Source organism: Drosophila santomea, chromosome 2R (assembly GCF_016746245.2).
Source record: "Drosophila santomea strain STO CAGO 1482 chromosome 2R, Prin_Dsan_1.1, whole genome shotgun sequence".
Lineage (NCBI taxonomy): Eukaryota > Metazoa > Arthropoda > Insecta > Diptera > Drosophilidae > Drosophila > Drosophila santomea.
Window position 1 is genome coordinate 6,753,429 of NC_053017.2, and position 26,883 is coordinate 6,780,311.

General features: G+C 43.4%; 2 protein-coding genes and 1 long non-coding RNA gene across 5 annotated transcripts; 1 reads left to right on the forward strand and 2 right to left on the reverse strand.

Moving 5' to 3' along the window:
• Positions 1 to 3,580: 3,580 nt before the first annotated feature.
• On the reverse strand, positions 3,581 to 4,363 carry LOC120444847. Of its 3 annotated transcripts, none has more exons than XM_039624809.1 (2): positions 4,278 to 4,363; positions 3,581 to 4,185 (listed from the first exon to the last, which is right to left on the reverse strand). In XM_039624809.1, exon 2 carries the CDS (start codon positions 4,099 to 4,101, stop codon positions 3,766 to 3,768), a length of 336 nt encoding a protein of 111 aa, XP_039480743.1. In that variant the 5' UTR covers positions 4,102 to 4,185; positions 4,278 to 4,363; the 3' UTR covers positions 3,581 to 3,765. The 3 variants fall into 3 exon arrangements, with proteins under 3 accessions (XP_039480743.1, XP_039480742.1, XP_039480741.1); XM_039624808.1 differs by having other exon boundaries at positions 3,581 to 4,037; positions 4,095 to 4,362; XM_039624807.1 differs by having other exon boundaries at positions 3,581 to 4,362.
• Positions 4,364 to 4,554: 191 nt separating this feature from the next.
• Positions 4,555 to 5,076, forward strand: LOC120444849. The gene has a single exon (XM_039624810.1). It carries the CDS (start codon positions 4,672 to 4,674, stop codon positions 5,017 to 5,019), a length of 348 nt encoding a protein of 115 aa, XP_039480744.1. The 5' UTR covers positions 4,555 to 4,671; the 3' UTR covers positions 5,020 to 5,076.
• A 3,326-nt stretch (positions 5,077 to 8,402) lies between these two features.
• LOC120444850 lies at positions 8,403 to 13,592 on the reverse strand. The gene is made up of 2 exons (XR_005615714.2): positions 13,476 to 13,592; positions 8,403 to 9,546 (listed from the first exon to the last, which is right to left on the reverse strand). It is a non-coding gene; the product is annotated as an uncharacterized LOC120444850 (long non-coding RNA).
• Positions 13,593 to 26,883: the final 13,291 nt, after the last annotated feature.

The following is a 26,883-nucleotide window of genomic DNA, read 5'->3' on the forward strand; positions in this document are numbered from 1 at the left end:
AAACTATAGCTGCTATATGGTCCAACCAAAAGCAACAATTTTTAAGAGTGTTTAGGAGAGCTTTAACACCTCAACTCCCCCACCACTGTCCCCTTTTCGCCCCTTAACCCTTCAACGCCAGCTGCTGCACATAATTGGCCCGCCACTGGAGGAAAACAACAACATGGAGCGATCGTAAACATTTATTTTTCGTTTTGTTGTTGCAGGTGTGGCGGTGTATGCGAGTGTGCGGTGTATCTGTGTGTGTGGAAGACCCGCCCGCCTTTGGACCGCTGGTGTTGTTGTTGCTTTTGCTGCCGCCGCCGGCGAGTTTTTGTTTAAACGTTTTCAAATCGCACAGCGAATGAAAACGAAAGAAAAAATGAAACACATCGAAAGTGAGCATATAACGAAGCGCTCCCCGGCCATGCTGTCGACGTATCAGAGCGCTCGTAGTGCCCCGATCCGATCCCCCATATACCATACCATACACGCTATACCCGCACTAGCCACATCACGTACTGCCCCCCGTCCGATCCAAACCGATCCGATCCGATCCCATCCACCGTTTCCGAGAGACTTTGCATGGCCGGTCGACCGGCCGACGACCATCGCATGGCACATCGGACTTGTACACATGGGCAAATGTATTGCTATTTTCATCACTTTTATAATGAAATAAAAAAATGTCAATTAATGATTGAATCGTTATTGAAAATAATGGTGCTCTTAATGTCGTACAAAAGAAAGAGTTGTAAGCTTTTAAAGGATATCTTTGTTTTAAATTCATTGCCAATAATCACATTGAATTAGATTTAAGGACGTATCGTAATAGTTAGAGCGCTATTAAAATTAATATATGTTTCAATATTTAATGAAAGAAAAATGTAAGGCATTTCATAATACTTTCAAGAAACAATCTAAAGAAAAGTTTTTTACACGCGGCTGCGACGAATTTAAGTATGTATATAAAAGCGATTTTAAACACACTACCCCACAAGTGGCAAATGAAATTGATAGCATTATTTTTCCGTGCATTTCGGTCGGCACTACATGCGCTGGTGGCCACCATCGTTGTCGGTTCCACTGTGCTCCAGTGGGTTTTAAAAGCGAAGTGTGTGCCCCAGCAGAAAAGATTCAGTTGGGTGGCTATCTGCCACCCAATGTGGAATGTGGAATGGCGGCAAAGAGACAAGCCGTAACGAACATGGCTATCTTTACGGCACCCAACACTTTTAACATTAATGGAAACTTAAAGAGAATCTCCAAATCAGCTTTTGTTTGTTTAGGACACAAATGTTTTTTAGACAATGCATTAGCGCTTTTATTCCATAAATTAAAAGCCTTAAATATTTAAATTTTTTTAAAATTCATGAAATTTTCATGTAGTTCATTTGCCTTCGACACCCTCTACGTATCAGAAATTTTTAGGACGAAACCTAAACACGAAATGTAAATTGAAACCAGAAACTAAAATCCAAAGTTTTCCGCCAGACACCATGAACTATTTTACGTCATTACTTGCTATTTATTTTTTTTTTAATTCCATAAATAGATCAACTTTTCTGTTGCGAACCCACTCCTAGCACATATTAATCTATTCTTTTTGTTCAACACGAGCTATCTGTTTCTGCAGAACTGTGGCACTCTTTATGTACACAAAAACAGTGGGCATACACACACTGTCGTCGTCGGGCACTCTACAATTGGCTCATTTGAGAATCGCTCGTTGCGTATCCAGAGACCTTCCCCTGTTTCCCAGATACAGATACATTCGCAGCCATAGATACGGATACAGAGGCGAACTGCGGTCGTTGTTTGTCGTCGTGTTGTCGTCGTTCGTTTCTAATTATACGATAGGAGCGCTATGAGCCATGAAACGTGCGAGGTCTGACCTTCTCGCAGAGCCTGCCTTCGAGTATATTGCACCAGTACATACTATTGTACTATATTGTTCGAGTATATTGTATCTCGACCTGGGCATGGGCCTGCATCTGTGTCTGTATCTGTATCTGTATCTGTGTGTTTCTGAGCCTCCGAATGCATCTGGCCGCCTTATACTCGCAGGCGATTATTAAATTTTCAGCGTTTGGCCGGCAAAAGGCTTCTGTGGTAGCAGCTGTTATTAACTTGGTCGCTTGCCTCTTACATATTTAATTATTTGGGGGCCAGGCCTTTGAATTCTTGGGCGGGCCGGGACACTTGGCCTAATGCTTTTGGCCACAGCCCAGCCCAATGACCAACCTATTGGCCTTAATATCCGCTGTCGATTTGTCCATCTCTCGTCGTAGTGACTTGTTTAATTGTTAACGATTAACTGGCATTAAGTGTTCGATTCTAGAGATATATTATAAAGCAACACCTTCTACAAACCACTATTCGTTAACCAATAAATATTTTATGGGCTTATAATTGCCATGCAATTTGTGAAATTTAAAGATTATTTTCAGAACCCATTTATTTTCAAGTTTTAATACGTTGATTGTTGGACGTATTAGAACATTTTTCTCAGGAGTCTAAAAATTGTAAATCATTTTGGAAGCTGAATTTTGTATTTACACCTATTATATCTCGTGGTTCCATACGATTCCACAAATCTCCTCTTACGAACCACTGTTCAATTGCTTTCCCAACGATCCATCTTTATCCATGTCACCATTTGCCGATCCCCCTCAACCGTCCGCTAAAGATTAACCAAAGCGAAGAGCGCGAGAAAAAAAGAAAACGAAATCTGATATATTTGTCTAACATCTTCGGCATTAAGCTCACCCCCCACCAAAAACGCGAGATTTCCGCATTAGAAACGATTTTTTAATTATTATTTTCAGACGCCTACACGCAAAACCGAAACTCGATGGCTTCGAGTGGATGCTCTGCTCAAATGTCAGGCTTATTAATACAACAGCACCAACAGATCTCTTCAAGCTTCAAGTGCCGTGGATTTGTGGCTGGGGTTCGAGATACGAGATCCGAGATCCGAGATCGAGTTGAGGACGCTGTGCATCTTTATGTGGGAGTGCGGGCTCCATTGATGACACGTCATTTGCTGGCATAGACATCTTCGTCAAATGTGCTAAGTTGCGCTAAGAGGGAAAACGAAAACAGGTCTTCCAGTTCAACGGCAAGAGTGTCAGTAAAATGTCATGGAAAGCCACTTAGCTGGGAGTTTTCGATTTTTTTCTGTAAATTTTCTGAATCGGATTCGCAGCCTCCCCACATCCGCTCCAAGAGAAATATGTACATATGCACGTGAAACAAGAAATCCAAGAGGTAGCGATCAAGCATTTGTCAATTTTCCTGCCCAGAGGTTGGTATTTGGTTTTTGGTGCGATTTGTTCTTGCTCGCGGGCAATGCTCAATTACGGTTTTGATTTAAATCAGTCTACTGACCCCAAAAGTTCAGCTACGGAAATTGCAAATTTAATAATTGACTGGCTCAGAAAACTGTAAAATCTGAACCAGGGGTCTTATTAATGCGATAACCTTGGCTGATTTAATTTCTGCCGTCTGTTCGCTGGGCCTGTGATTACCAGCGAACAAGAAAACCAAACGAAAAAAAAAAAAACACTGACTTCCATAACAACAAAAGGAAAATCAAAACTTGCACAATTTCGACACTAAACGGCTATGTCTGGGCCACTCTTCGAGTGCCTCCGAGCTGCCAGTTAGTCGCATATTTAATTAAGAGATTGAGTGCCGCAAATAGTGTTGAACAATGGATAGCACGAGTTGCATCTACACTGCGAGAAATCACTGCGACAAAACAGAATCGGGCACTGTGCTTGCTTAGCCATAGCTTTCGGTGTCCACTGTCGAAAGACAATGGCCGAAATATTCTGAGTTATAGAAGTCAGCATATTCAGCGAGCAAGGCTCTAGATTCCGCGCTTTCCTCTTGTGGTTCCTTTTTTTCATCCTTGGACCTCAGAAAACAGTCCTCGTAAAGATCTCCCAGGAATTTGGCGTCCTTAGGCATGGTATACTTAATATTGAAGTCCTCTTTGCTCGGATTGAAGCATATCTCGTAGGCTGAGAAACTGATTCGTTGGGAAAAGGGTTCTGGAATGAAGAAACTCAGGAGGCAGTGCTTTATCCGGTTTAAATCTTTCCGCTTGCCATCCATCACTCCAAATGCCTGACGACCGCCGTGGGTGAATATTATATATCCGGTTATGTGCTTTTTGTGGCAATAATGAAGAATTCGACCCTGGAATTGGTTCCCCGGCATTATATTATACAACTTAAACTCGGTCCTCAGCTGAATATCCTCACTGAACATCCAATCATCGGAAACCTTACATGTCATTTCTTTTTTACTGTTGCTGCAATATATGCAAATAAATTAGTGTTATAATTTTGGCTGTCCTGGCGTTTTGGGTTTGTTTTTAAATTAAATTGATTAAAACTGATGACTTACGCAAAGCATGATTATTATATAATAATTTACTTTTTTATTCAAATACATTTTTTTTTAATGAGTTTTTATTGTTAATTTGAAATAATTTGTTGTATAGCATTTTAAAGCATAAAAGGAACCGATTTATTTATTGTAATGTTTACTTTTGGATGTATCCTATCAGTGATATACATCACTCAAAATTGAATATTCAATCAGCAGAGTAACTTGAGAAATCTGGCTCATTTATTTTCAAAAACCGTAAAAACTCATCAACTTTAATTTCAAATCTCAAATATGTCGCTGGAACTGGTGCCCCGACCTGAGCCTCAGATCTATCTTGTAGCGTATGAAATGAGTGTGCCCGAAGATTCCGATGAAGCCCTGATTTCAGTTGTGGCCCACAAAGCCGCAGAGCTGAAGGTGTGTGGCTACATCGCGCATACGCACTGTGGCCGCAAAGTGGGCGGCGAACTGGAGGGCACGGAGACTGGTCTGCAGATGATGGTCGAGTGGATACAGGCCAGGAGCCAGGGGAACGATCTCGGGGACGGGGAGAAGATCAAAAGCCAGATGAGGGAGCCACGATTCTCGAAGTGGAAGCTGCAATCAGGGGCCAAATACGATGTTTTCTTCTGCTGCTAAGTGCTGACGAGAGGAGTTGATTAAAAATCGCAAATTGCATTGGCCCCAGAATATTGTTTCGAGTGCATTTTCATCTCATAAACCATAACAATCAGTGTCGGCCGCTGCTGTTGCTGTTGCTGATGTTGCTGCTGCTGCAGTTGGGCCATTGAACAATAGCCGGGCTGACTCGAAGCTGACTTTTCAAAGTCAAAAACGCGATTGTATCATCAGTATTTTTCGGGGCGCGCTCCCTGCCCCTGCCTCTGCCTCTGCTTCAGCCTCTGCATCTGATTTTTATTTTTTTATTTTCCATTTTCAGATTTTTCCGCTCGGCACTGGCAGATAAAGTAGAGGAGCCCGAGTTGCGGCGAAAAACAATCGAATTAATTCATTTTTCTAGGGCGTACTGTGCCACTTGAACGTTGAACTGCAGACGCCCCAATGCTGACTACCGCTGAGGTTTCGCTTTTGGGCTTTCCATCTCCTCCGGAGTTGCCATTGTCTGCTATCAAGACGGCAGCTCGGTCTTGATCGTGCCCCGGCACCAGTCATTTTAATTTTTCAAGATTTTCCGAGCTCTGCGCTGAACTGAGCTGAGCTGAGCTGAGCTCTGCTGTGCTGTGCTGTGCTTCTGCGCATTTCGCAATCTGAACTCTATAAATCTCTCGTGGCGGTGTGTTAGATTTATGGGTTATGGGCCAAATGGGAGCGGGCTAAGCCAAATGTTCTATGGACGTCCCAGAAATCGGCGATCCGGGCGATTCAATTAGATCTAAACGCTGTCAACATCCCGGCACTAATAAGCCGCAACATTTTGGGAGAGGGGTGGTCACAACCCAAAAAAGTTGAAATAAAACCAAGAGTGTCGTCTGGCCTGTGTCTGTGGCATAATGTTGCATAATATTTTATGCATGCAGAGCTGGCAGATTGCAACATGTTGCCATGTTGCAGCTCCAGCTTCGACGCCAGCCCCGGCCGATGATGATGATGATGCATAGCCCCAAGAATCGCTGAGACAGCCAGCGCGCCGTGGCGCCCCTCCCTGAATCCGAATCCGAATCCGAATCTGAATCTGAGTCTGGAAATCCTGCAAACCTTTGCCGACTTCCAGCTGTGTGTGCCCGGGCTCAAAGTGTGTCGAATATTCAAGTGAAAATTTCGCCCCAGCCCCGAGAGACCCGCTGCGATGCAGCGCGGAGTCCTCCAGAGTGCGGCGCTTCGATGACGTTGAGCTGGGATTTGAATTTCGCATCCGACCATGTGTTGGTGTCTCTGCCCATGCAGGCATGCCATGGATCGACACGGAGCGAAATCGTAATCTGCCAAGAGTCTGTAATCGATAGTGATGGAATGGGTTTCTAAAAATATATTGAAAATATATTTGGTAATATCACTAATTTTAGAAAGCTTAAAAATTTTAGATAAACCTTTATTGTGTAAACCAAATGTGTTTCCATTAAGAATTCTTTGATAAAATTAAGATTACGCTTATGTAGAACCTTACACCTAAACCTATTAGATGAGTTACATATGTGATGGGTGTTATTTTCACTGCATATGCAGTGCATCTGCCGGTTATGGGATATAGCTACATATTATACCATTTCGTATCGTATCGCATCGTATGCGAGGCTCAATCCATAGGTGGGTAGCTCAGAGTCTCGGGCGCTGGTGTTTTTCGCTGGGTCTTAGCCTGGTATTTGATTAGACGGCAAAAGGCGACGGCGGCAAACTTGATCGCATTGCTGTTGTTTCTGGTTTTGTTGTTTTGTTGTTTTGTGTTTTTGTTGTTGCGTTGTTTTGTTGTTTTGCTGTTGGCTGATGCTGATGCTGTTGCTCTGGCTCTTTACGTCGAACAATTACATTTTAAGCGTAGCACAACCTTGGATGCCGTTATATTTTTGCAGTTGGTTGGGCGTGTGTTCAGCGAGTTACCCAACAAACATTTGCAGCTGAACTAATTGGGTGAGAGTACGAAATGGTACGTTTTATATATGAATATTTAATACCATAATGGGATTTTTAGCTTACGTTTTAATTGATGTATGTTATGGAGTTGCACAATTAAAATCTTCGATAAAAAATTAGATAGATGTTTCACAGTGATGTTAAGGAAAATCGTAAAATGAAGTCTTTCATTTTGTTTCTTCCTCATTGTTTTCTAGAGTACAATCTTAACTACTTTCAACAGTAATCATCCCACTTAATGCCTTTTAACCAACTTTTTATCTTAACAATGCCCCACCGCTTGTAAACCATATTCAAATTACTCCTCTTCAGCTTTAATTCAACTTACTAACGCTGCCATTTCGCCCTGTAAAATCCTCCCAAAAAGGGAGCCCGCCAAGAAACCTTTACTCCCCCAAAATGTTGATTTGGTTATGGGCCGCCGACACCGCACCGCTGGGCCAAACACGACTCGGCAATCTGCAAACGTCGCAGCGTTCGACAGTCGACAGTCGCCCCGATCGGCCAGTCAGTCCCCGAATCGGGCCCAGATCCATGCTCAGGCTGAGGACCCGGCCAATTCCACAGACCGCAGTCCGGAGACCGAAGACTGTAGACTGTAGACTGCAGACTGAAGACTGAAGACCAGACCTGGCCAAAAGCGAGTCGACCACACCCGCACACTTCATTATTTTTATGTCGCCTGTGGTGGTACGATTTAAACGACAAACGCGGCAGCCGCCGAGCAGACGTTGGCGAATGGATCGCAAGGCTTTGGAGCCAGACTTTCGGAGATCGAGACACGACATCCACCGAGAGCTCCTCCCCTCCCCTCCCCTGCCCTGTTCCGCTCGCCTGGCCAAAAGACAGAAATAAACCCGAAAAACATTGGCACAAAAAGAGCCAAAAGCAAGCCAAGAAATTAGACGCATTCGACGTTTTGGAACGAGCGACAAGTCAAAGTAGCAAAAGACCGGGCACAAGCTAACTCCCTATGCCTCCTAGCCCATCTCTTTCTACTCGACTGTGGCCATCTCTCTCTCTTTGCATCTTCGGGCACGTTGCTCCTTTTTGGAGCCAGGGCACATCTCATGTTGATGTTACAATTGCTGCTTCGTTCATTGGATTTTTCTCTTTTTTCGGTTTTTTTTCCGTTTTTTGCGATCGTGCGCCAGTTCAAATGTGCCTAGTGGGTTTGAAAATTTGTAGCGCCCAATACAGCAACAGCAACAGCAACAACAGCCGTCACTACAACGGCAACAACAATTACCCACAATTACAACAATAGCAAAACAGCAACAACAAAAGCGCGGGCAAAAGGAAACTTCGTTAGTGGCCAAAAAGCGATCCAATATGGTACCTCAAAAATGCACTAAGAAAAACCAAAGCGGGGATTCTGAGACAATATTTTATTCATTACAAAAAAGATACATATATATTCGAAAAATTGTAAGTTAACTTTTTTTGTAATTTTTATTTTTAAATTAAGTTTCAGCAAACTAATAAATAACAGAAGTTATTAAGTATTTGTTTTAGAGTTTATGTTTTTTTATGAGATGTACTTTTTAGTTTCTTGTTTTTTCCAGTGAGTGATCTTCAGTTACAGCCTGATCTTCAGCTAGGGTTCCTAAAGATTTCCACTTGAGGGATATTTTCAAGCGCGGGTGGTTCGGTTTGGGGAAGCCGGTGTAATTTATCTTGATGTTTAAATCAATAATAACGCCGTCAGTGTGCGTTTGCTTTTAGCGACTTTTGATCGCTTCACCAGCCAGCTTAAAACCAAGAAAATGGAAAAAGAGCCACAGCCGGCAAAGTCAGTCAGGGAGTCACAGAGTCAGTCAGTCAGTCAGTCAGTCAGTCAGTCACTCCATCGATATTTTAATAGATGTTGCTGCCGCGCGATTATTGTTATTATTACTGTGGGGAATTTCAATATGCGGCCGCCGTTTGCGCAGATTATTAAGGCACGAACAGGAAAATTACATCGATGACGATGACGACGTCGCGACTCGGAGTGTTTTCATAATTATTGCCATGGGCTTTTGATCTGGTTTCGTTCTGGCCACAATCGAGTTTGCGAATGTGTGAGTGCTGTCGGCATGCCGCCCCAGTAGGCCGCATTTTGGAGACATGGTTCTTGGTCTGGCGTCTACGCCTATTCGTCTGCTGATCTTGTTGAGCTTTGCTTCAGGTTTGCGATTTCGGATTTCGGTTTTCAGATTTTTCTATTTTTCACAGTTTTTCTATTTCGTCCATTGTTCAGTCTGCCTGGCTGAAGAGCTGAAGAGCTGCGGGTGCCTGAGGTTTCTGTATTTAGTTGTGGGCCGAATTGTTTCGTAATTGTAAAATATGTTGTTATGCTCTAACTCGTTGTTGCCGCCGCAGCGATGCGACAAATGTGTGTACAGTTAGCCGAGGGCTGCCACATCTGCGGAAAATGCGGGGGCGGCGTAATGGCGGGGGCGTGGTACATGCACTCGGAATTTTCACTTCCATTTGATCTGGGAAAGGCAATGTTCCGATTGCTCTCAGGAATTCTACATCGTTTGGATGGGTAACGAAAGGGGGGAGTTGATTGGAGCAGATTTGATGTAAGACCTAAATTACATCCAAACGATTAACAACATTAAAAAATAGCATCATATATATAAAATAAGAATAAAATACAGCAGAACATTGTATTATATTTAAATGTATAAATTTCTATACTATTCTTAATTTAATTAAGCAGGAGAACTACAAAAATGGGAAATGTTTACAAGCCAACGGGATATTTTTAATATACTTCAGGTATCCTGAAAATAGTCTTACTTGCTCCTAAGATCCGTTGGTTTCACGTTGCAACAAAGATTAATTCTATGAGTGCTGTTAGGACATAAACTGTTTATCTTAAAAGTTTATTCTTAACTTCATTCAAGTTCTCTCAAAACTGGATATATTGTGTACCAGAAGTTGTCAAATTGCTGATATGATGCAAAAAGCATTATAACCTTATAACAACTTGTGATTATATTCTCATTTCCCTTTCTATGCAGATTGGTTCTCCTGCACCATTGCCGTCGGTGCCACTGTGCGTATGCGCGTTGTCCGAGTTGATTCGTTGCGCATACGCGTCGCATGCCACACGACAGCCATTTCGGTTCGGATTACCGAGCTGTAAAGACGACGAAAAAAAAACCAGCGATGCAATGCAATGCATACAGATGCAGTCACAGCCCACACACACATAGAGACAGTCACACCGACACTGGCACGTTTTAGAGCCCATTAAGGAGCAATTGCAATTTAAACTGGATCGCTCAGTTGGCAATTTGGAGCGTTGCTTTTATGCAACACACAGCATCGCAGTTGCAGCCTCTCCTGGTTGCAACCTCATCCCCGCACAGCCCCACTCCACTCCATCCATCCCCTCCCCCTTCAACCCCCGAGCTGGCATTTTGTGATATTTTGGACAAATGTAGATTTTTTTTGCAGTTGTGGTTGAGTGGCCTGTGGGTCCGGCGTGCATCGCATCGCATTTTTTAGTTTTTAGTTTTAGTTTGACTGGCACTATTTGCACAGGAAAAAAATAAACCCATAATTGGCCATTCATTTGTACTTTTTGTAGATGGTATTGGAAATTGATTGTTGAACATAAAGGCATTGGAAGTCTATTTAAAAGCTGGATTATTACTTAAGCTGATTTCGTTATTTGACTGCCACTTGACACTCCTTATAAGCAATTTATTTATTTAATGAATTCTTTTTTCTTTCGTCTATGATATATGTGGGTAATGAGAAGTAATTTTTATTATGATCCTGTCTTTTTCAACGTCCAGTCCTGATAGACTTGGGTGATGATCGAATTAGGTTTCCTTCAGTGGTCTTATGCTTTAGTTCTCCACTTGGTGGAATATTGGACCGCTAAGGCTGCCGCCCCGAAAGTAACGCCACTTACGTGCATCTGCAACGGCGCTGGTGGTGCGGTGGTGGTGCGGTGGTGGTGCTGTGGTGGCGGAGGTGGCTCACAATGCATTTCATCAGAAGTCGGAGCAGCTGCCCGGTCCACTGGCAAGGCAATGTGCCTGGTGGCTCTGGTAGCCCGATGCCTTACCATGGCTTAGACACACTCTTGATTTTGCACAGCCGCCGCCGGAATTTTTTGCTGTGCTGCCTCCTAGATTATACGTTACGTTTCTTTGCGTTTGCCTGGACCAGACTCAGATATAGATACGTCTGCGAATGCACTGAGAAAACAGTAGGATGTACTTCTTAAGAACTTCCTTTGAGATAAACACCATAGCTTTGGTGTAAATATTAAGCGAAGATAACTATTAAAACGCAAGCACGAAATACTTAAATTGTCTTTCACGGAGCCACTTGATAGATTTACTTCAGCAAAGCAATATTTGAATATGATTTCCAATATGATTTTGATCCCCTTTTTTTCGTGTGTAAGAGTGTTTAGTATTTCTGTTGGCGGCTAATAGCGAAATGTTGGCTATATGGCCCTGCTTCGTAAGATATAGATAGCATTCGATATTCACCCGGTGCCGGCTGCAGTTGCAGTTGCAGTTTGCAGGCTATGTGCAGCCCCTCCTGCCGCGGAAACCCCCCGGAACTCCCCTCCTCCAAAGTCTGGCATGCCTTCCTTGAGAGATAATCAGGCAGCAGCCTCAGACTTGCGATTCAGTTGCTCTAAGCTGGCCGGATGGCAGTTGTTGCTGCTGCTGCTGCTGCTGCGCCTAATGCAAAAATTCGATCAGCTGCATTTTGCAGATCTCGACCCATATTTTTGCTATATATAAAGTTAGCTGGCTGTTGTTGATGTTGTTGTTGCCGCGGCTTAAACTGGTTTTGATTTGCATACACGTTGGACGCAGGAGTGCGCGATGAGTGTGCTTAGTCATATTGGGCGGCCATTAGAATGCACCAAAAAAAATGTGCTGCAAAAAACGCTGGAAAATCAGCAAAAAACTGAGGCAAGCTTCAGCTGAAGTCGGCGCAACAGTTGCAACAAAATAGCAGTAAAAGAATATCCATTGGACCCACCTAAACTAGTTTTATATATCGTTGATTTAGAGCAGCAGAGCTAGCCACATTCGTTTCGCGTTGATGTTGTTACTGTTGTTGCTGTTGTTGCTGTTGTTGCTGTTGTTGCTGTTGTTGGTGTTGCTGTTGCCATGTTGCATGTTGCAATCGATTGCGAAACGAAATGTGCGACCCACTGCGACTAATCTTCACAGAGCCTGGGCAGGCTCAAAATCTTAACTTTGCCCGACTCTTTGTTTTCCCTTGTTCGTAATTAAGCATACGCCGTGTGGCACATGCGCCAGTTGATTGTAGCCAGTTTCTAGTTGGCAGCTGAACACTGCTCAATGGGCACTGGGATGCCAACAACCCCACCCTCCGGCACTGGTATCCATAGGTTACTTTCACAATCCGCCGATGCAGTTGGCCAGCTTCGGGCCAACAAGCCACTGCCGCCATTGTCGACAACTTCAAATTGTAACACACAAATTCTAAGGTGTGTCAAGACGGCCATTTAGATTGTGAACAAGAATTATCTGCCAGCCGAGAGTCCAAGAGACAGGGAAGGCCAAGAATTTGTCGGCTAATAGAGAACGGTGTGTGCAGGCACTTAATGATGCCAACTTGTGTCGCCCCGGCAAATAAATCAATAAAAGCACACCAAAACCGAGTGAACTCCACTCCACCAGCGGACACAGGTAAATCGCGGCCAGTGTGCAAAGGCATCTGATGAAAACGTGCAAGCGATTCTTACACCCTTCTTGATCCGGTGGGAAATGGAAGGAGAGGCTCAGAATCACCGACTTGTAAAGCCTATCAAATACCCTGAAAATCTCATAGATACTCAATTGAAGATAAAGAGTGCGCACTGTTGGTTTTCCAATTACCTAATTGCTTATACTATTATGCGCAAAAGACTTACATAAGTTCGTTTCTCCAAATATATAATTTTTTTAAATGTAAATCAATCAGATGAATGGTTTTTCTAAGCGTATAAGACAGACTAGTGGGTGTTAAACATACATAGCTTGAGTATTGAAACATTAGCAATAATAAGACCAACATTTTTGAAAGTTTAAAAGAGCATAAAAGAGGCTAATGACTTACAATTAACAGTAAGTCTCATTTTAATGGGATCTTAAGAAATAATAAGCTATATCCTACCTCTGGAGGAGAGGAATTCTTGTCTCTGTCATTTACATTTTTTGCTTAAACATAAAAAGCATTGTTTGGAAATAATTTAATGTACTATGTTCCGAAATCAGCAAACTGCAAAAGCGATAGAGTCCAAAATAAGTGAGTGAGTCAATCAAATACTCGTAGTCATAAAGCTGGCTCGAAAATACCTGCAGTCAAAATGTGAGGTAGCACACATCGAATGCATTATATGTATATATCAGCCCGATTCGCTGGCGGCCTAGGAATGCCTTTCAGCAAGTAGGTTTATATCGCTCGGCATGTCAGACTTCGGAAGGTTACGTGTATCGAAAAGTAACTGGCATCTCATTATAACTTACAAGCAATCTGCGGTGGCCAGACGACATCTCCCCCAATACCGGCCAAAAAATGCTCCCAACTCAGTTCGAATTGAATAGAGCAACTGATTTCAATTCGATCCGATTTGATCGCCTGCTTATAAACAAGTCATAAGCGCTTTTTATGAGCTCCTCTCAATTAAACGAGCTCGCGATCGCCGGGGTCTTGAGCAAAGTGTCGCCAGACACCGCTGATATAGCCACATCTATATCCATCCATGTCTATATAGATACAGATGCATCCCTCTCTGTCGGCGATCTGCTCCCCTCTCTTTCCCTCTCTGGCTATCGCCGCCAATCGAACGCTGCGTTTGACGCAATTAAATTGTCACTTTTCGTTTTGTTGGGCGATATTTTTTGCTCGCCACTTTTATTTTTTGTGCGATTTTTGTTAAGTGCACTGGTTTTTATTGAACCACCTCGCTGTTGCTGTTTTATCTGTAGCGCGACATCGTCTGATCTAATGTTGTCTATATACACATAACCATGTATATATATCTATGTATATAGCACTTGCCGCCTTCCTGACTTCTCATCGGCCGTCTTCGGTGCGCCTGTGCATTTAATATATGTGCAATAATTCTCGCGCAATTGGCAAATTCTTGCTAATTATTTAATCACTTTATATTTCAATACGGTGGAGCTGGCTGTAGCAGAGAATTTATACCTTGTTTTAGTTCATATCTTAGTCGTTCGATCTTTAGTGTGGATGGCTGGCTATTTTTATTGAAATGCTATTAAAAAAAATAGTTTATGTGGGATAGGACTTTTGTATAGCTTTATACGAACCATGTATGAACGACCTTCTTATTAAGTATGTATAGTATATAGTATATACATAAAAAGTAATTATTCAAATAATGTATTTATTTATTTATTTTACATCTCACTACTCATGTTAAAATTACCCGTGATTAGCTTTCGGAGCCCACCTCCCTCGCTTTACCTGGAAATCACCTGCAGATCAAGTCAATTAACAATCTCCAACTCCCACTCCGCTTTTCTCCTCCTTTCAATCATTTCGGTTATGTCACTTACTTTCGATTTATGGAGTCACCCACTTTTTTCGGCTATTCTGGCCTGCGGCTACTTAGCCATCTCAGTTACAATTGCTATTAGCAAAGCCCTAAAAACCAACGCAGCCCAAGGCGAAGAAAAACACGCATAGCCAAAAGATATTACTTGGCACCACATGGGTATTTAAAATGCCGTCGGCAGTTTGAAACGCCAACCGATCTTTTGTAGTCGCTTTTTATGGGCGTGCAAGATCTGTGTGGAGCGGTTTTACGATCACCTACAGAGCTGAAAACTGAAGCCGAAAGATCGCTCGACTTGGGGCTGAGTTGCCTTTGGCTGCTGATGGTCCGTGGTCCAGGGCTTAACGACTACCGAATTCTAAAACGAGCATACAGAGAAAGAAAAAGTATGTTTTAAATGGTAATTCTAAAGCGTGGTTTAATTGAATATGTAACAAGTCCCCCGACTGATATTGTAAAACATTTGGCTTAATAGAACTGCTTTTGTACTTTTGTTTGCGTTTTTTGGCCTACATATACCATAGATTTTTCTTCGGGTGAGCGGGAACTTTGAATGGCAGCCTGCTGGTTGAGATGGATGGAGTAGGAGCAACTGACACCGTGACACCATGAATCATCCGTCGACGGACGCGTGGGTGATTGGCCTGACATGGTCTGTGTCTCAGCCCGAGTCCGAGGCACTCTGCTCAGCATGAAGCTGTTAAAAATTTGCACGAAATTAAGTTGGCCTAATGAGTCGACAGAGGCTCGCTCGCTGGAGCAATTACATAACCCGCTAGCAAACAGCAGCCAGCAAACAAACACGCAAATAAACATATAAATGAACAAACAGATAAACACAACGCTGGACTTTCGGGCGGCAATCGCCAAACACGTGGTCGATAAGAATCGTCAAACAAATTTGCGTTACGTATACGACACGTGTGCAGCCATTGTATGATCACTCCCTTCCCCCGCCATTCCCCCCTGCCATTCAGTCCTTCACTCTTTGTGTCAGCCTATCTGAATATGTATAACGGACATATATCAGGCCAAAGCCCACGGATTACTCATTCATATCCGCAATTGTGTAACAACAAGCATCGGACTTTTGGGGGTGGTGGTCGGAGGATATCTGGAGCTGGAGCTGGACCTGGTGCGGGATCTGAAACTGGAGCTGGAGCGCAGCAGCAGCAGCACCACACCACGCAGTCATTAAAAAGTGAATCCAGCTGAAGCCAGCTGCCCCACAGAGCCAAACCAATTTCCACACAAAATATTAGAGCAACAATTAATGGCCACGGTAAATAGAGCAAAAAACAGATGGGAAGACAAGAGAGGCATAAATGGCTGGAAGTGGGAATACCCTGGCAGGTGGGATTTTATGGATTTCTAAATGGGGAGCTAAGTCTACTTATAATGGTGAATGGTGATTGGGGCTTAAAAGAAAGCATGTGAAAGCCTAGTGGGCTGGAAAAAGGTTTTACGATTTACGATTTCAGGAAATTATTAAAAAATGATTTTATTCTTGTGGGAATTGGGACGTGTGCATTACTATTTAAGACATATTTAAAATATAAAAAAAATAGCAAACTAAAATGTTATTTCCATTGAAAGCCATATTTAATTGACAGCATATCGAATCAATTTGATGCTGACAAAAAGTGCTGAAAAATTCGACAACATGGTTTTTGTGTCTATTACATAAACGAGACTACCCTCAACTCTCTAGAGGGTATAATCAACTACGCCTGGCGACTTTCAATTAAAAAAGAAGCAAGCAAAAACAAGAATGACAATCTGATGTCGTCGTTGTTGTGGTCCAAAGAAAAGCAAAAGCTGTCCCAGCCCGCTCGATGCATCTGTGCACTCCACACTCAACCACACAACCAACCACCACACACCACCACACACAGCCGCACACACCACACCGCATAACACACACCAAATACTGTCTGCTGTCCACCGTCTGATGTCCGATGTCCGATGGAAGGCAAGCCCGGGTTTTCGCGTCCAGCAATACAATTTACTAGCTTAGACGCTTTGCCATGAATAAATAAAATAGCCGAGCCACATTAACGCCCCGCTGCAGCTGCCATCTGGGGGCTGGATCCGAAACTCGAATCAGCCCAGAAACCGAAACACTGAGAGAAAAGCCCAGGCACTTGCCGATATTAGTAAGAACCCTCCAAGGATTATTTCTTGAGTTGTGATGTAGGTTGAGTTTAGCAGTCATTTTAAGTAAGGATCACCAGTGATCTTATTAACAATTAATTTTGAAAAAGGAGGAAAACGATTTAATTGATTTTCACTTTACACACTTCGGAACTATTTAAGGCTCACTGTACATTAACCCACTGTACAGAATGAAGTCCGAACCGGACCGCTGAGGAATGGCCCACAGACCCCTCCGCGAAAGAAAAGGCAGAAAAACAAGGCTCAGCCGATGTCCGAGGCTGATCAAAATAGCAAAGGCACAATTACAAAAGGAGCAGCTGCCCGGGAAGGGAGCTATCGAGGGGTGGGCGGAGGGGGGTGGTGGTGCTTCAAGGCGGTGCTGGGTGGTGCAGCCTCTGCGGTTGCGGCGCGAAATGGCTAAAAGCAAATTGACGCCGCAACAAATGCCAGATTTGCAGCAAAAGCAAAAGCAAAGCAGCGGCATCTGAGGAAAACACAAGACCAACCACGCGAGTGGACCAAGGCGATCTTGGCTTCTCATACTCTAATGGCTAAAGAAACTATTAGACAGAATTCTAGCGAGGTTGAGATATTCTGCAAATCTGTAAGACCAAATAACGTAATTACAGATCTCCTGCAACTAGACGAGTCATTAGCTATTAATGCTTTCATTCCGCAAATTAAATGGGCAGTTTTAAGTTATCACCTTTAAAAAAGTATCTATACATATTTTTGTTCGGTCATATTGTCCTCAGATAATCTTATCTTTCCCCTAATAACTTCTCGGCATATGCAGATTCGCGGTAGGGTATTCTTAGCTTCGCTCTGAAAACCAGTCCTCCTCTCGCGTTTTTCCTTTTTGTCTGTAAGTTTTTTCCATTTTTTTGCAATCCAGTCAAGGGTGTGGTGGCGTCGCAGCTGCTGCGCAGCCTAAGTCGCCGTCGGGAATCTCGTGCAAAATAAGAAATAGAAAAAAAGGAAAAAAAGCGGCTATAAGAGCCACCAGAAACGAGTCACGCTCAGAGCTAAAGACAAAAGACTGGCGACTGGCGGCCTTTGCTACAATTGAGCCACATTTATGGTGGTGCTGCGGCCACGTACGTATACGTACAGTGGTGCTGCGGTGCCTTGGTGGTTGGGTGGCTCTTTGGTGTGCGGCCCGTAGTGGTGGTGCAGTATGCTGTGGTTTTCTTTGGTGTGGGCACCCGCCCAAGCGGCTACTGCCCATAACGGCTTTGTTAGTAAGCCAAAAGTCGGGCTTTGCGCATGCGCAGACGCCGACGTCGACGTCGACGTTGACTGCGCAGCCGATTACCGTTAGCGCCAGTTGCTCGCCTGTGTGTGTGCGCGTCTATGTGCATGTGTGCGGGTATGGGTGTGGACTTCATTGGTGACCGCTCTCCTTCACAATCGAAAATGTTCTCAGCGCTCTCCGGAAAATCAGTACTTCCCTCTCCTTTTTGGACTATTAAAAGCAAAAGTTCGCAATTAACCAAAGGTGGGTGGGGGTAATGGTGGGCACAAAGGGGTTAAGGTGGCCAAGGGGCCCATATCAAATGTGGCTCTGAGGCTCTGTGGCTTTTGTATTTATGCAACATGACATATAACATGAAATATTAGCAATAAATTTGTTCAAAATTTTTACACAGACGAAAAGCCATGTGGGCTGGCACTTGTTACAATTTAATCAAAAAGCACAAAAAAGAAAAGCCCGTATATTAAAAGATAAATAAAGTTTTGTTTTGTGGGCTGGTTGCGATGTGTTGAGATCGGGTCTGCAGATTAGATGATATACGAGTGTGATCTGCACGTGGTTGGCTTGGCTTCACATTCGCTTCAGTTAGTTAGGGGAAGTAGTAGGTTTTTATGATCTTTTCATTATTCTCGTTTTAATGTTACCACTAACCATATGTACATATCAATGTATGTATGTAGCCTATATATTGGGCGTGGGTGGTAATTTATGCCAATGTTTGCTTGCCATTAATCGATTTGCATGTTTAACATTGGCTTAACATTTATTGCTTATAAAATAATGCGCTATATATTGTTCCTATTCTTTTTCCAACTGAATTCCATGGTGCAGGGCGATATTTATTACTCGATTTTGCTAATTAATGTAAGGTACGTTTTATTGCCCGACAATTGCTAAACGGGTTATTTGTTTACTTTTTTTTTAGAGGGAAATCAATATAAAAATTAAGAATGCAAATCCTTTCATTCCGTGGTTTAAACAGAGTTTCCAATTGTAATCATTAAATTCGAATTAAATAAGAAATTTACAAATTTAGTTGAAATGCTTAATTTAATTGAAATGAATATTATTTTAAAGCTAAGTGGCACACCTACTTCTGATTGCAAAGTGGGTTAACACCCGAACCTTCTTGATTTTCCAAATCAGCTCTTGTGCTTCCACTTAATTAAAAGTTTTATGAGAACTAATAAGTAGTTGTGTCTATATTTTTTGTTCTCCTCCTGACCGACAATAGGCAAATTGAATTAAGACTTGCCCCGGCGCGGCGGTCTGAGCCTCAAAACGTGGCTGCTAATGCAACTGCAACTGCAACTGCAACTCCGGATCGGAACGGAACAGATCGGATTGGATCGGTGGCCATAACGATGGCTGGCGGCCAAGTCAGGGCTGATATCGTTTCTGCACAGCTGTGCGACTCGTTTGGGCGTGTTCGCCGCCGGTCGTGGTGGTCCCCGTTCGCATCCAAGCCCCCGAAAGCATCCACGAAAAGGGGGGAAAGAGAGAAACCTAGAGGTCTGCAACTGCAATTGTTGAAATTGGGTGTAACTGGGGATTCTGGGGGGTGGGGCTGCTCTATCAATGCCAAGTCAGCGGCTACTTTATAGACGCAATCTGTTATCTGGCACCGGCGAACGCATCATGAGATGGAAAACCTGGCCTAGGAACAAAAATTATATGGAGAACACGACCGGAGCGACGCATAAATAAATTAGAAAGTCCACGGCGACCTCTAAACTTTGTGTCGGGGCTCTCTTGCCGTATTATTGCATATTTTATGAACTATACAGCCACAACTACCGACAAACAGGCAAATGCACAATTGCGACCACGCCTGTAATTTAAATTAAATTTGTTTCGCTATATTAGGTGCCGCCGCATGGGTATATGCAATATATGTATGTGGTATAGGAATATCCGTAACTAGGCGTTGTTGGAGCATTTTCTGTTTTGTTTTTCAATTTACTGACCGCTTCAGTGATGAGTGGTTGTTGTAAGACTGGAAGCGAAAAATAAAATAAATCTATTGCCATTTGCATTCCTATTCCTATTCGATTTTTTTCCGGCTTAGCCAGGCTTTGTTTTTTGGTTTTTCTAGACTTGTCTCTATGGCAATTTATTTATGTAGAAATGCTTCACTTTAATGGGCACTTGGACACGAAATCCGACATCGACAAATGATTTATATCATTTTGCGTAAAGTGCGAAATCTCACAGCTGATGTAATGCAAGCCGAATTGATTGGCTCGACTTTTGTTGGGGGAGTTTAGCCGGAAAGTGATCGCTCAAAGGGGCCTCAGAGATCGGGGGAAACCGGAGGTATCCACTCTATATACAGCACCGTATGTGGGCGACCCTGTTGTCGGATCTAGACGGATGCAGGAACTTGACCACCAGTCGTCAGTCAGAAATTAGCATAGAGAATGTGTTCACTGCTCGGCCCTATGACAGTGAAAAATGGGAAATGTTTAGGTGGACAGGGGTCAGTCAGTGTGTTGCTTCATTGCTTAGGAGGATGTAAGATTGACTCAATATGGTCTTCGATCTAAACCCACAAGTCCGCTCATTATTTGTTGTCAGGGATGTAACACTAATAATAATATTGTTAATGTTTCCAGGAAAAAATTTAATAAATTATTTATAAATACATAAAAGGATCAATCTGTTTTTTTTTAGTTAGGAATTGAACAATATTTATTTTCCTCCTAATCAACCGATTGGTTTATTCACATGATGTAGCATAATAGAGCCAGGGAATGCACATCCATATTTGCACGCAAAAGAAAGGAAACCTTCAAGTCGAATTTCCCTCCCGATCATTTACTGACCACGTTCATTAGACCTTCGGATCTCTTTTTCCCAATAACAGCCACATCACCGCAGTCCAGATCGGGAAAATAGAACTCCAAAGTGCGACCCAATTGCATGGCGAAGGCATCGGCCGAAGAAGACTCAAGACGTTGAGTCGTTTCCATTTCCCATTTTCCTATTTTTTGTGGCCAGACCAGGGCAATCAGGTGGGAAAGGGGGAAACAGGGGAAAAGAGATCACCACGTAAGTACTAGACACACACAAAAAGGAAAGCACAAATTGCCAATTCGATGCGATGCGATTTCAGGAATTTAGCATAGTTTGTGGCTTTCATTTGCATTCAATTTGGATTTGTTGTTGCTTGGCTTGCATTTTATTGTCGTTTTACGTTGTCTGGCTGCAGCGAAGGCAACAACACAAGCAACAACAATCAAGGCAACGGCCACAAAGACAACAATAATCGACAACAATAATGGTAACAACAACACACGAATGCCACGCGCCTACTTATGTTTGCCATGTGGCATGTGGAGTGCAGCTCTAGCTCCAGCTACAGCTTTAGAGCCAAGATTCAAGATCCAAGATCCCGTTGCCCTCACACAGCCTATAATATCCCCCATCCCCATCCCCATCCTTATCCCCATCCCCAAGCTCAGCTCTCTTCCTCTTCATTTTCCTGGCCCAAAAGACGGATCCCCGTCCACCAAGTTGCAATGCTCAAGTTGAGGTTTCTGCCTCGGCGTTGCCAGTTAAATTGCAAAACACCTTTGCAGCCACAGCTGAAGTTTTTCGGATGGTCTTCTTTGGGGGATCCCAGGGGGGTATGGGGGATATGGGTGGTACGGGGAGCCAGTTAGGCGATGTAGGGGGCTCGGAGCGGGGGATCAGCTCTCTGAGCCAGAAATTACACTGGAGCCTTACATATGAGATGCGGGGTTTGGTATAACATGGTATGGTATCGTATCTCTATGCTGGTTTGTGGGCCTTTTGATCCGTTTTACTTTGTTGTAGATGCTGTGGGCCAAATGATAATGATGAGTGGGTGGGTCAAAGATTTTTAAAGATTGTGTTATAAATACTTACCGATTAAATCATTGAAATATATTTTAAAGCAATGTTAAATTCGAAGAAAACATTAACCAAATATGTAAATATATTTTTTTTATGCAGTTAGCAACAATTTCAGTAGCCTTTTTGTTACTAAGTTAAGCTGCAATTTAAATGCTTTTACAGTTGTAATTAATCAAGAATAATTCTTTAAGCTACCCAGTTCTTCTATGCATATGGCCAGATATATGTACTCCTCCCCTTCGCCTAAACCTGGCTCATTGTCATCCTCATCGTTGTCTGTTGTTTTTGGACTGGCCCGCGATTCGAGCCAACAGTCTTCCAGCCCCCAAGTCTGCAAGCCTTTCAGTCTTCCAGCCTCCCAGTCTCTGGCCGCAATCTCCGCGAGATCTCAACTGATAGAGCAATGATGTGTAGCCTGGATGTGGGGCTCATACCCCCAGATGGAGCTCCTCTACGGCCCGGCCAATTCGCATACTCCAGTTTTGGTTTCATTTTTTCCTTTTCTTCGATCTCTGCCCGCTTTTGTCTTGAGCTGTTGAGGCTGTGAGCTGCAAGCGCGTTACCATTTTTGGAGCTGGCAGACGTCGCGTCCACGAGGAGAGTGTGGCGTCTTTCCAGCCCAGGCACAACATGTTGGTGGAAATTTATGTCATCCCTTGTTGTCGTGTTGAATCTTACGATGACATTTCCAACATAATTTAGGCCCACGCATGGAGAGATCGCCGAAGAGAGAGTGTAGATTGGGATAGCCGACTGATTTCGCAGGGGAGTGGGACAGAAATCTGGTGGGGACATCCGCATCCTCATCCTCATCCTCATGCCAGGCATCATGAGTCTTCGGTAATGGGTGTTGAACGGCGAGGCACATCTCCACCGACTTTTGATATCCATTACTAATGGGTGTATAGAGCTTTAATGAAGCTTTACATAGCATCAGTCATCTCAAGACTTATTTTCAATTGCGGTGCACCTTTTAAACTTACGACGTGTATTAACAATTTTAAATTCCAGCTCCATAAAAACATGACTTAAATTAAATTGTATAAATGTCGGCAGCAAATTACAGCAGCATGTGGTGTCGGGAGAAAATTGATTAAATCCAATAAAGCCATTTAAGATTTATGACAGCCAATAAAGACGTAAAGGTGCCCGCCCGACTAGCGGGTATCGTATAGCCCAAAAACTTGCCTATTTCCCAGTCGCCTCGATCTTGTCTCTTGTCTGCCGTTTGGCATTTTGGCAGCGTTGACGATGACACCAGCTACGGCCACAGCTACGTCCTCAGATTCAGGTTCGGATCGGGCTTTAGCTCTGACATGGCGATAAATTTGCAGTGTGCGTGGATGGCTGAGGCTGCGGCTGCGGCTGATGTCGGATGTCGGATGTCTGATGCCTGATGTCTAAAGGCTGATCTCCAGGTGACGCCGAAGACGAGGCGTGGAGTCGTGTACAAATCGTTGGCATTGTAATTTAATGTATCAATTGCTTTGATTTGCCAATTTCAATGCTTTGCGAGTGCGTCGGAGGCGACGAAGGCACGAAGGCTCGAAATTGGCACGAGCAGAGCGGCATATCTGGGCTGCACTGAGCCAATAATTGACTCCCTTTGAGTAGTATAGACAACTAGGCGCATTGAAATCTAACCCGAAAGGTTACTTTACTACATTTGTACGTCTGAATTCTTTGCATAAGTTAAGTCATTAATTAAATGCTTGAATAAAATCAATAAGCTTTAAAAACAACTTTCCCAACTGCAGGACATGTTCGTCTCTGTGCCTCATAATGTTTATGGACTTGGCTTGCCGCGCTTTTGGGCAGTAAAATGTTTCGAGTGCACTCGAAAAGCAGCACTTGGGGCTTGATTAGTGTGATTTAGTTACAGGCCGTGTGCCAGGCGCATGACACAAGCTCCTCAGCTCGGCTTCGAAACTATCAAACAACTACCAGGCTAGCAAAAAGCTGCGGAGCCCCGACTTGCAGATACAGATACAAATGCGGAGCTGCAGAGCTCGTCTGACTTACATTCAACATCCCGTTGAACGTTCGATGCCCCTCGGATGGCTCTTGTAGTTTGCACAATATTTGATTCCATCAGTGGCAGTCGTGGCGAAGAAGGGGGCTTCAGCGGGGGCGGTTTGGGGGTGGTATGGGGGCCAGGCGGCCGGGGGGTGGCGGGCGTTTTGCTGGGCCCACTGTGCGCAATTTGCTACACGAAACTGTGCCAAACATCTGCGCTTTGAGTACCTTCGGCTGCTTTTCGCCGCTTTTTTTCCGCTGCCGATGCCGGAGTAGGAAATGAAAACATCTGCTGACTGATTGCCCCCTGGTCGCAGATTTGCAGCCGCAAAACCGCCAGGAAAGGAGGATCATCCGCTTCACGACGAAGATCCAATGCACTCTCAAGTCGGACTCTGGGGAATATCAAGTTTTCTTATTGAAGTGGCAAGGATTTACAGTTTAGTTTAATGCTAAATCTTATTTTACCATCGGGGCTGATGCTCAAAGATACATATTCTGTTATGTACAGATTTAAAAAGATTTAGTTTTGTAATTGTATAACGGAGTATATTTAACCACTTTTTCTGTTTTCAAAAAGAGTTACGAGTTAATATTCCGTTATATTACTTATTCGATGTCAACAAATTTCACTTGTTATAATTATATTTCTTCATGCCGTTACATTTAACTAACTACAGATCCTAAAGATCATTGTGATTGTTTTAAGAATAAGTTTAAATTGGCGGTTAAGTAGGATAAAAAGCCAATAAGCCGACTCGCAGTAAGAGCACTTGAAAGCCAAAAGTCTGCCCAATCACTCAGCCAAGTTATGAACAACAGTTAGTCGGAGTTAGCCTGGCCGAGTGCCCGGCAATCCGGCAATCCGGCAATGTGGGTCTTCATGGATCAATGGGATACGCGTGATGTCCTTCGGCTAGATTCTGTTTGCTGCTCTGCGCTTTGCACGTCTTCCGTTCGCCCGATTTCGTTGGCCATAATTGTGCCATTAACGTGGCCGACTGCAGTCTGGGCCTCCCTCGCTCCCTCGCTCCCTCTTTGCTCTCTTCCAACCCTTTCCCCTTTTTGGCTTGTGTCTACATTTGCATCCGTTTAGGCAAGCATTTTTCCTGCCTTTCGAAAGTCGCATTTAACGGTCCCTCCTAATGTGCACATTGATGCGCTTTTCCACCCACACTTAGAAATATTTCGTTAAATGGACTTAAATGGATCGGAATTCAATTCGGCTTGATCTAAAGCTATTCGACATAGTTTAAAGTAAAATCTAGATACCTAACATTCTTCCAGAAGAACACTTTCTAGCCTTGCAATATTTAAGGAGAAGTTTATCATAGAATTCTCTTTCTACTAAATTTCTTTCGTGTCATTTATTAAATATTTATTTGTTGTCTAATGAAATATGTTTTTATATATATGAAGCTTTTTGTGATTTTTAATCACACGATTTTGTGACTAGATGCTTTTTAGAATGGCATGCTTTGTAGAAAAACATTTTCCTTGATGTATTTTGGAAACCTTCTACATTAATAGGTTTTGTCGATTTCAAGGAACACATTTTTCCAAGTGCCGGTCACATACTAGCGGAGGATACAGACCCGATTCGATCCGTTTTGGGGCGTGTAACTGGGGCGCAACAAAGCCCATTTGCGCAACTGGCACATAATCAACAGTTGCTTAGTCAGGGCGTTATGGATCGCGTTCCTCCGAATTTCCACATTTCGATCCAGGCCGCAGTCAAGGTTTCCAGCGCTCTGCGGCTTTATCCATGCTCGTTATCATAATGTGTTGGCTCATTTGGACGGGCTGCCTCAGATCCTCGGATACTGAATGGACTCGACGAGGTGGGTGGATCCATGTGCATCGGGATCGGGAGCTGGCGACTCTGTAATCAGCGAGGTGTGAGTGACCTGAATAAGGTTGGTCAGCGGCGGGAGTTGGAGATGGGGAGGGAAATTGCTGGGCCGGCTTGGCTAGGAGAATGTTGGAAAATATCTAGGCAAAAAGCTACTTGGTCCTCTCATATTAAAAAAGCATTTATATCAGCCGCAAACGGTTAGAAAGGATGAAACTAGTAGAAACCACTTGCCACAACCGCTGGGCGGTTGGATGGCATTCCTTGACCTCAGTGATTGCTTTGGGTGGCTATCTGGTTTTGGAAGGCGGAAAGGTATCTTGAAGAAAGAGTCGGAGATAAAAGTGAGTCAATTTCCAACAGTTACCTCTAAGTAGATCGTATAAGCCATTATGATTTAGTTTTCTTTATGCTTATCCAAGTTAATAATTCAAGGATTTATCTTTGATCAAAAATGCATCTAAACTTACAAAAGTGCCCTACTTATAACTTCATAGACTGCTCTAATGATCACTCTCATATTCCTAACTTGGTAATTGGCCAACATGTTGCCCAAGAATTTGTTTATCTAGTCATGTAGCTCCAGTGCAAATTATGCCTTCTTCAATTAACGCCCCGAGATCAATTTTCAGTCGCAGACTGTGACCAAATAACCGGCTAATGCGGCTCGACAAGAAAGAATTCTGGCCGAGATCACTGGGCGGGGCACTGGATGTGTAGCCAATTACCAATTATCTACTGTTTTCCACACAAATTTAACATAATTTGGCCAGTTTTGCGTTCAAATTTGTGGCACAATTTGTGGAAGTTGGCTGTGGTCAGGGCCAAGAAACGGCTCCATGGCCAAAATGAGATAGGCGGGCAGAGGGAGTTGGCTCCGGCTGACTCCAATTGTGGCCGAAGATTATTATTTTGGCTACTGGCTGACTGCCAAGCGTATTTCGCATAATCGAAAGTGACCGAACCGCAGCTATTTGAGTGATCTTTTGTGGGCCAGTCGGGTAACGGTCGATCGTCGGTTATGCACAGGTTGGGGAAATATTGAAATACATCAAATTGGAGACCAAAAAAGTATCCAAAAAGGCTTTGGCAAAAAATGATTGATGCCAATGGCGAGCGCCCCGGCTAATACAATTTAAAATTCAGTTAAAAACAAAAGACCAAACAGATACGAACGGAATACGGCTGGAAAAA

Coding starts and splice junctions, on each gene's coding strand:
- LOC120444847 (XM_039624807.1), bottom strand. CDS start 4,284: ATGACATGTAAGGTTTCCGATGATTGGATGTTCAGTGAGGATATTCAG.
- LOC120444849 (XM_039624810.1), top strand. CDS start 4,672: ATGTCGCTGGAACTGGTGCCCCGACCTGAGCCTCAGATCTATCTTGTA.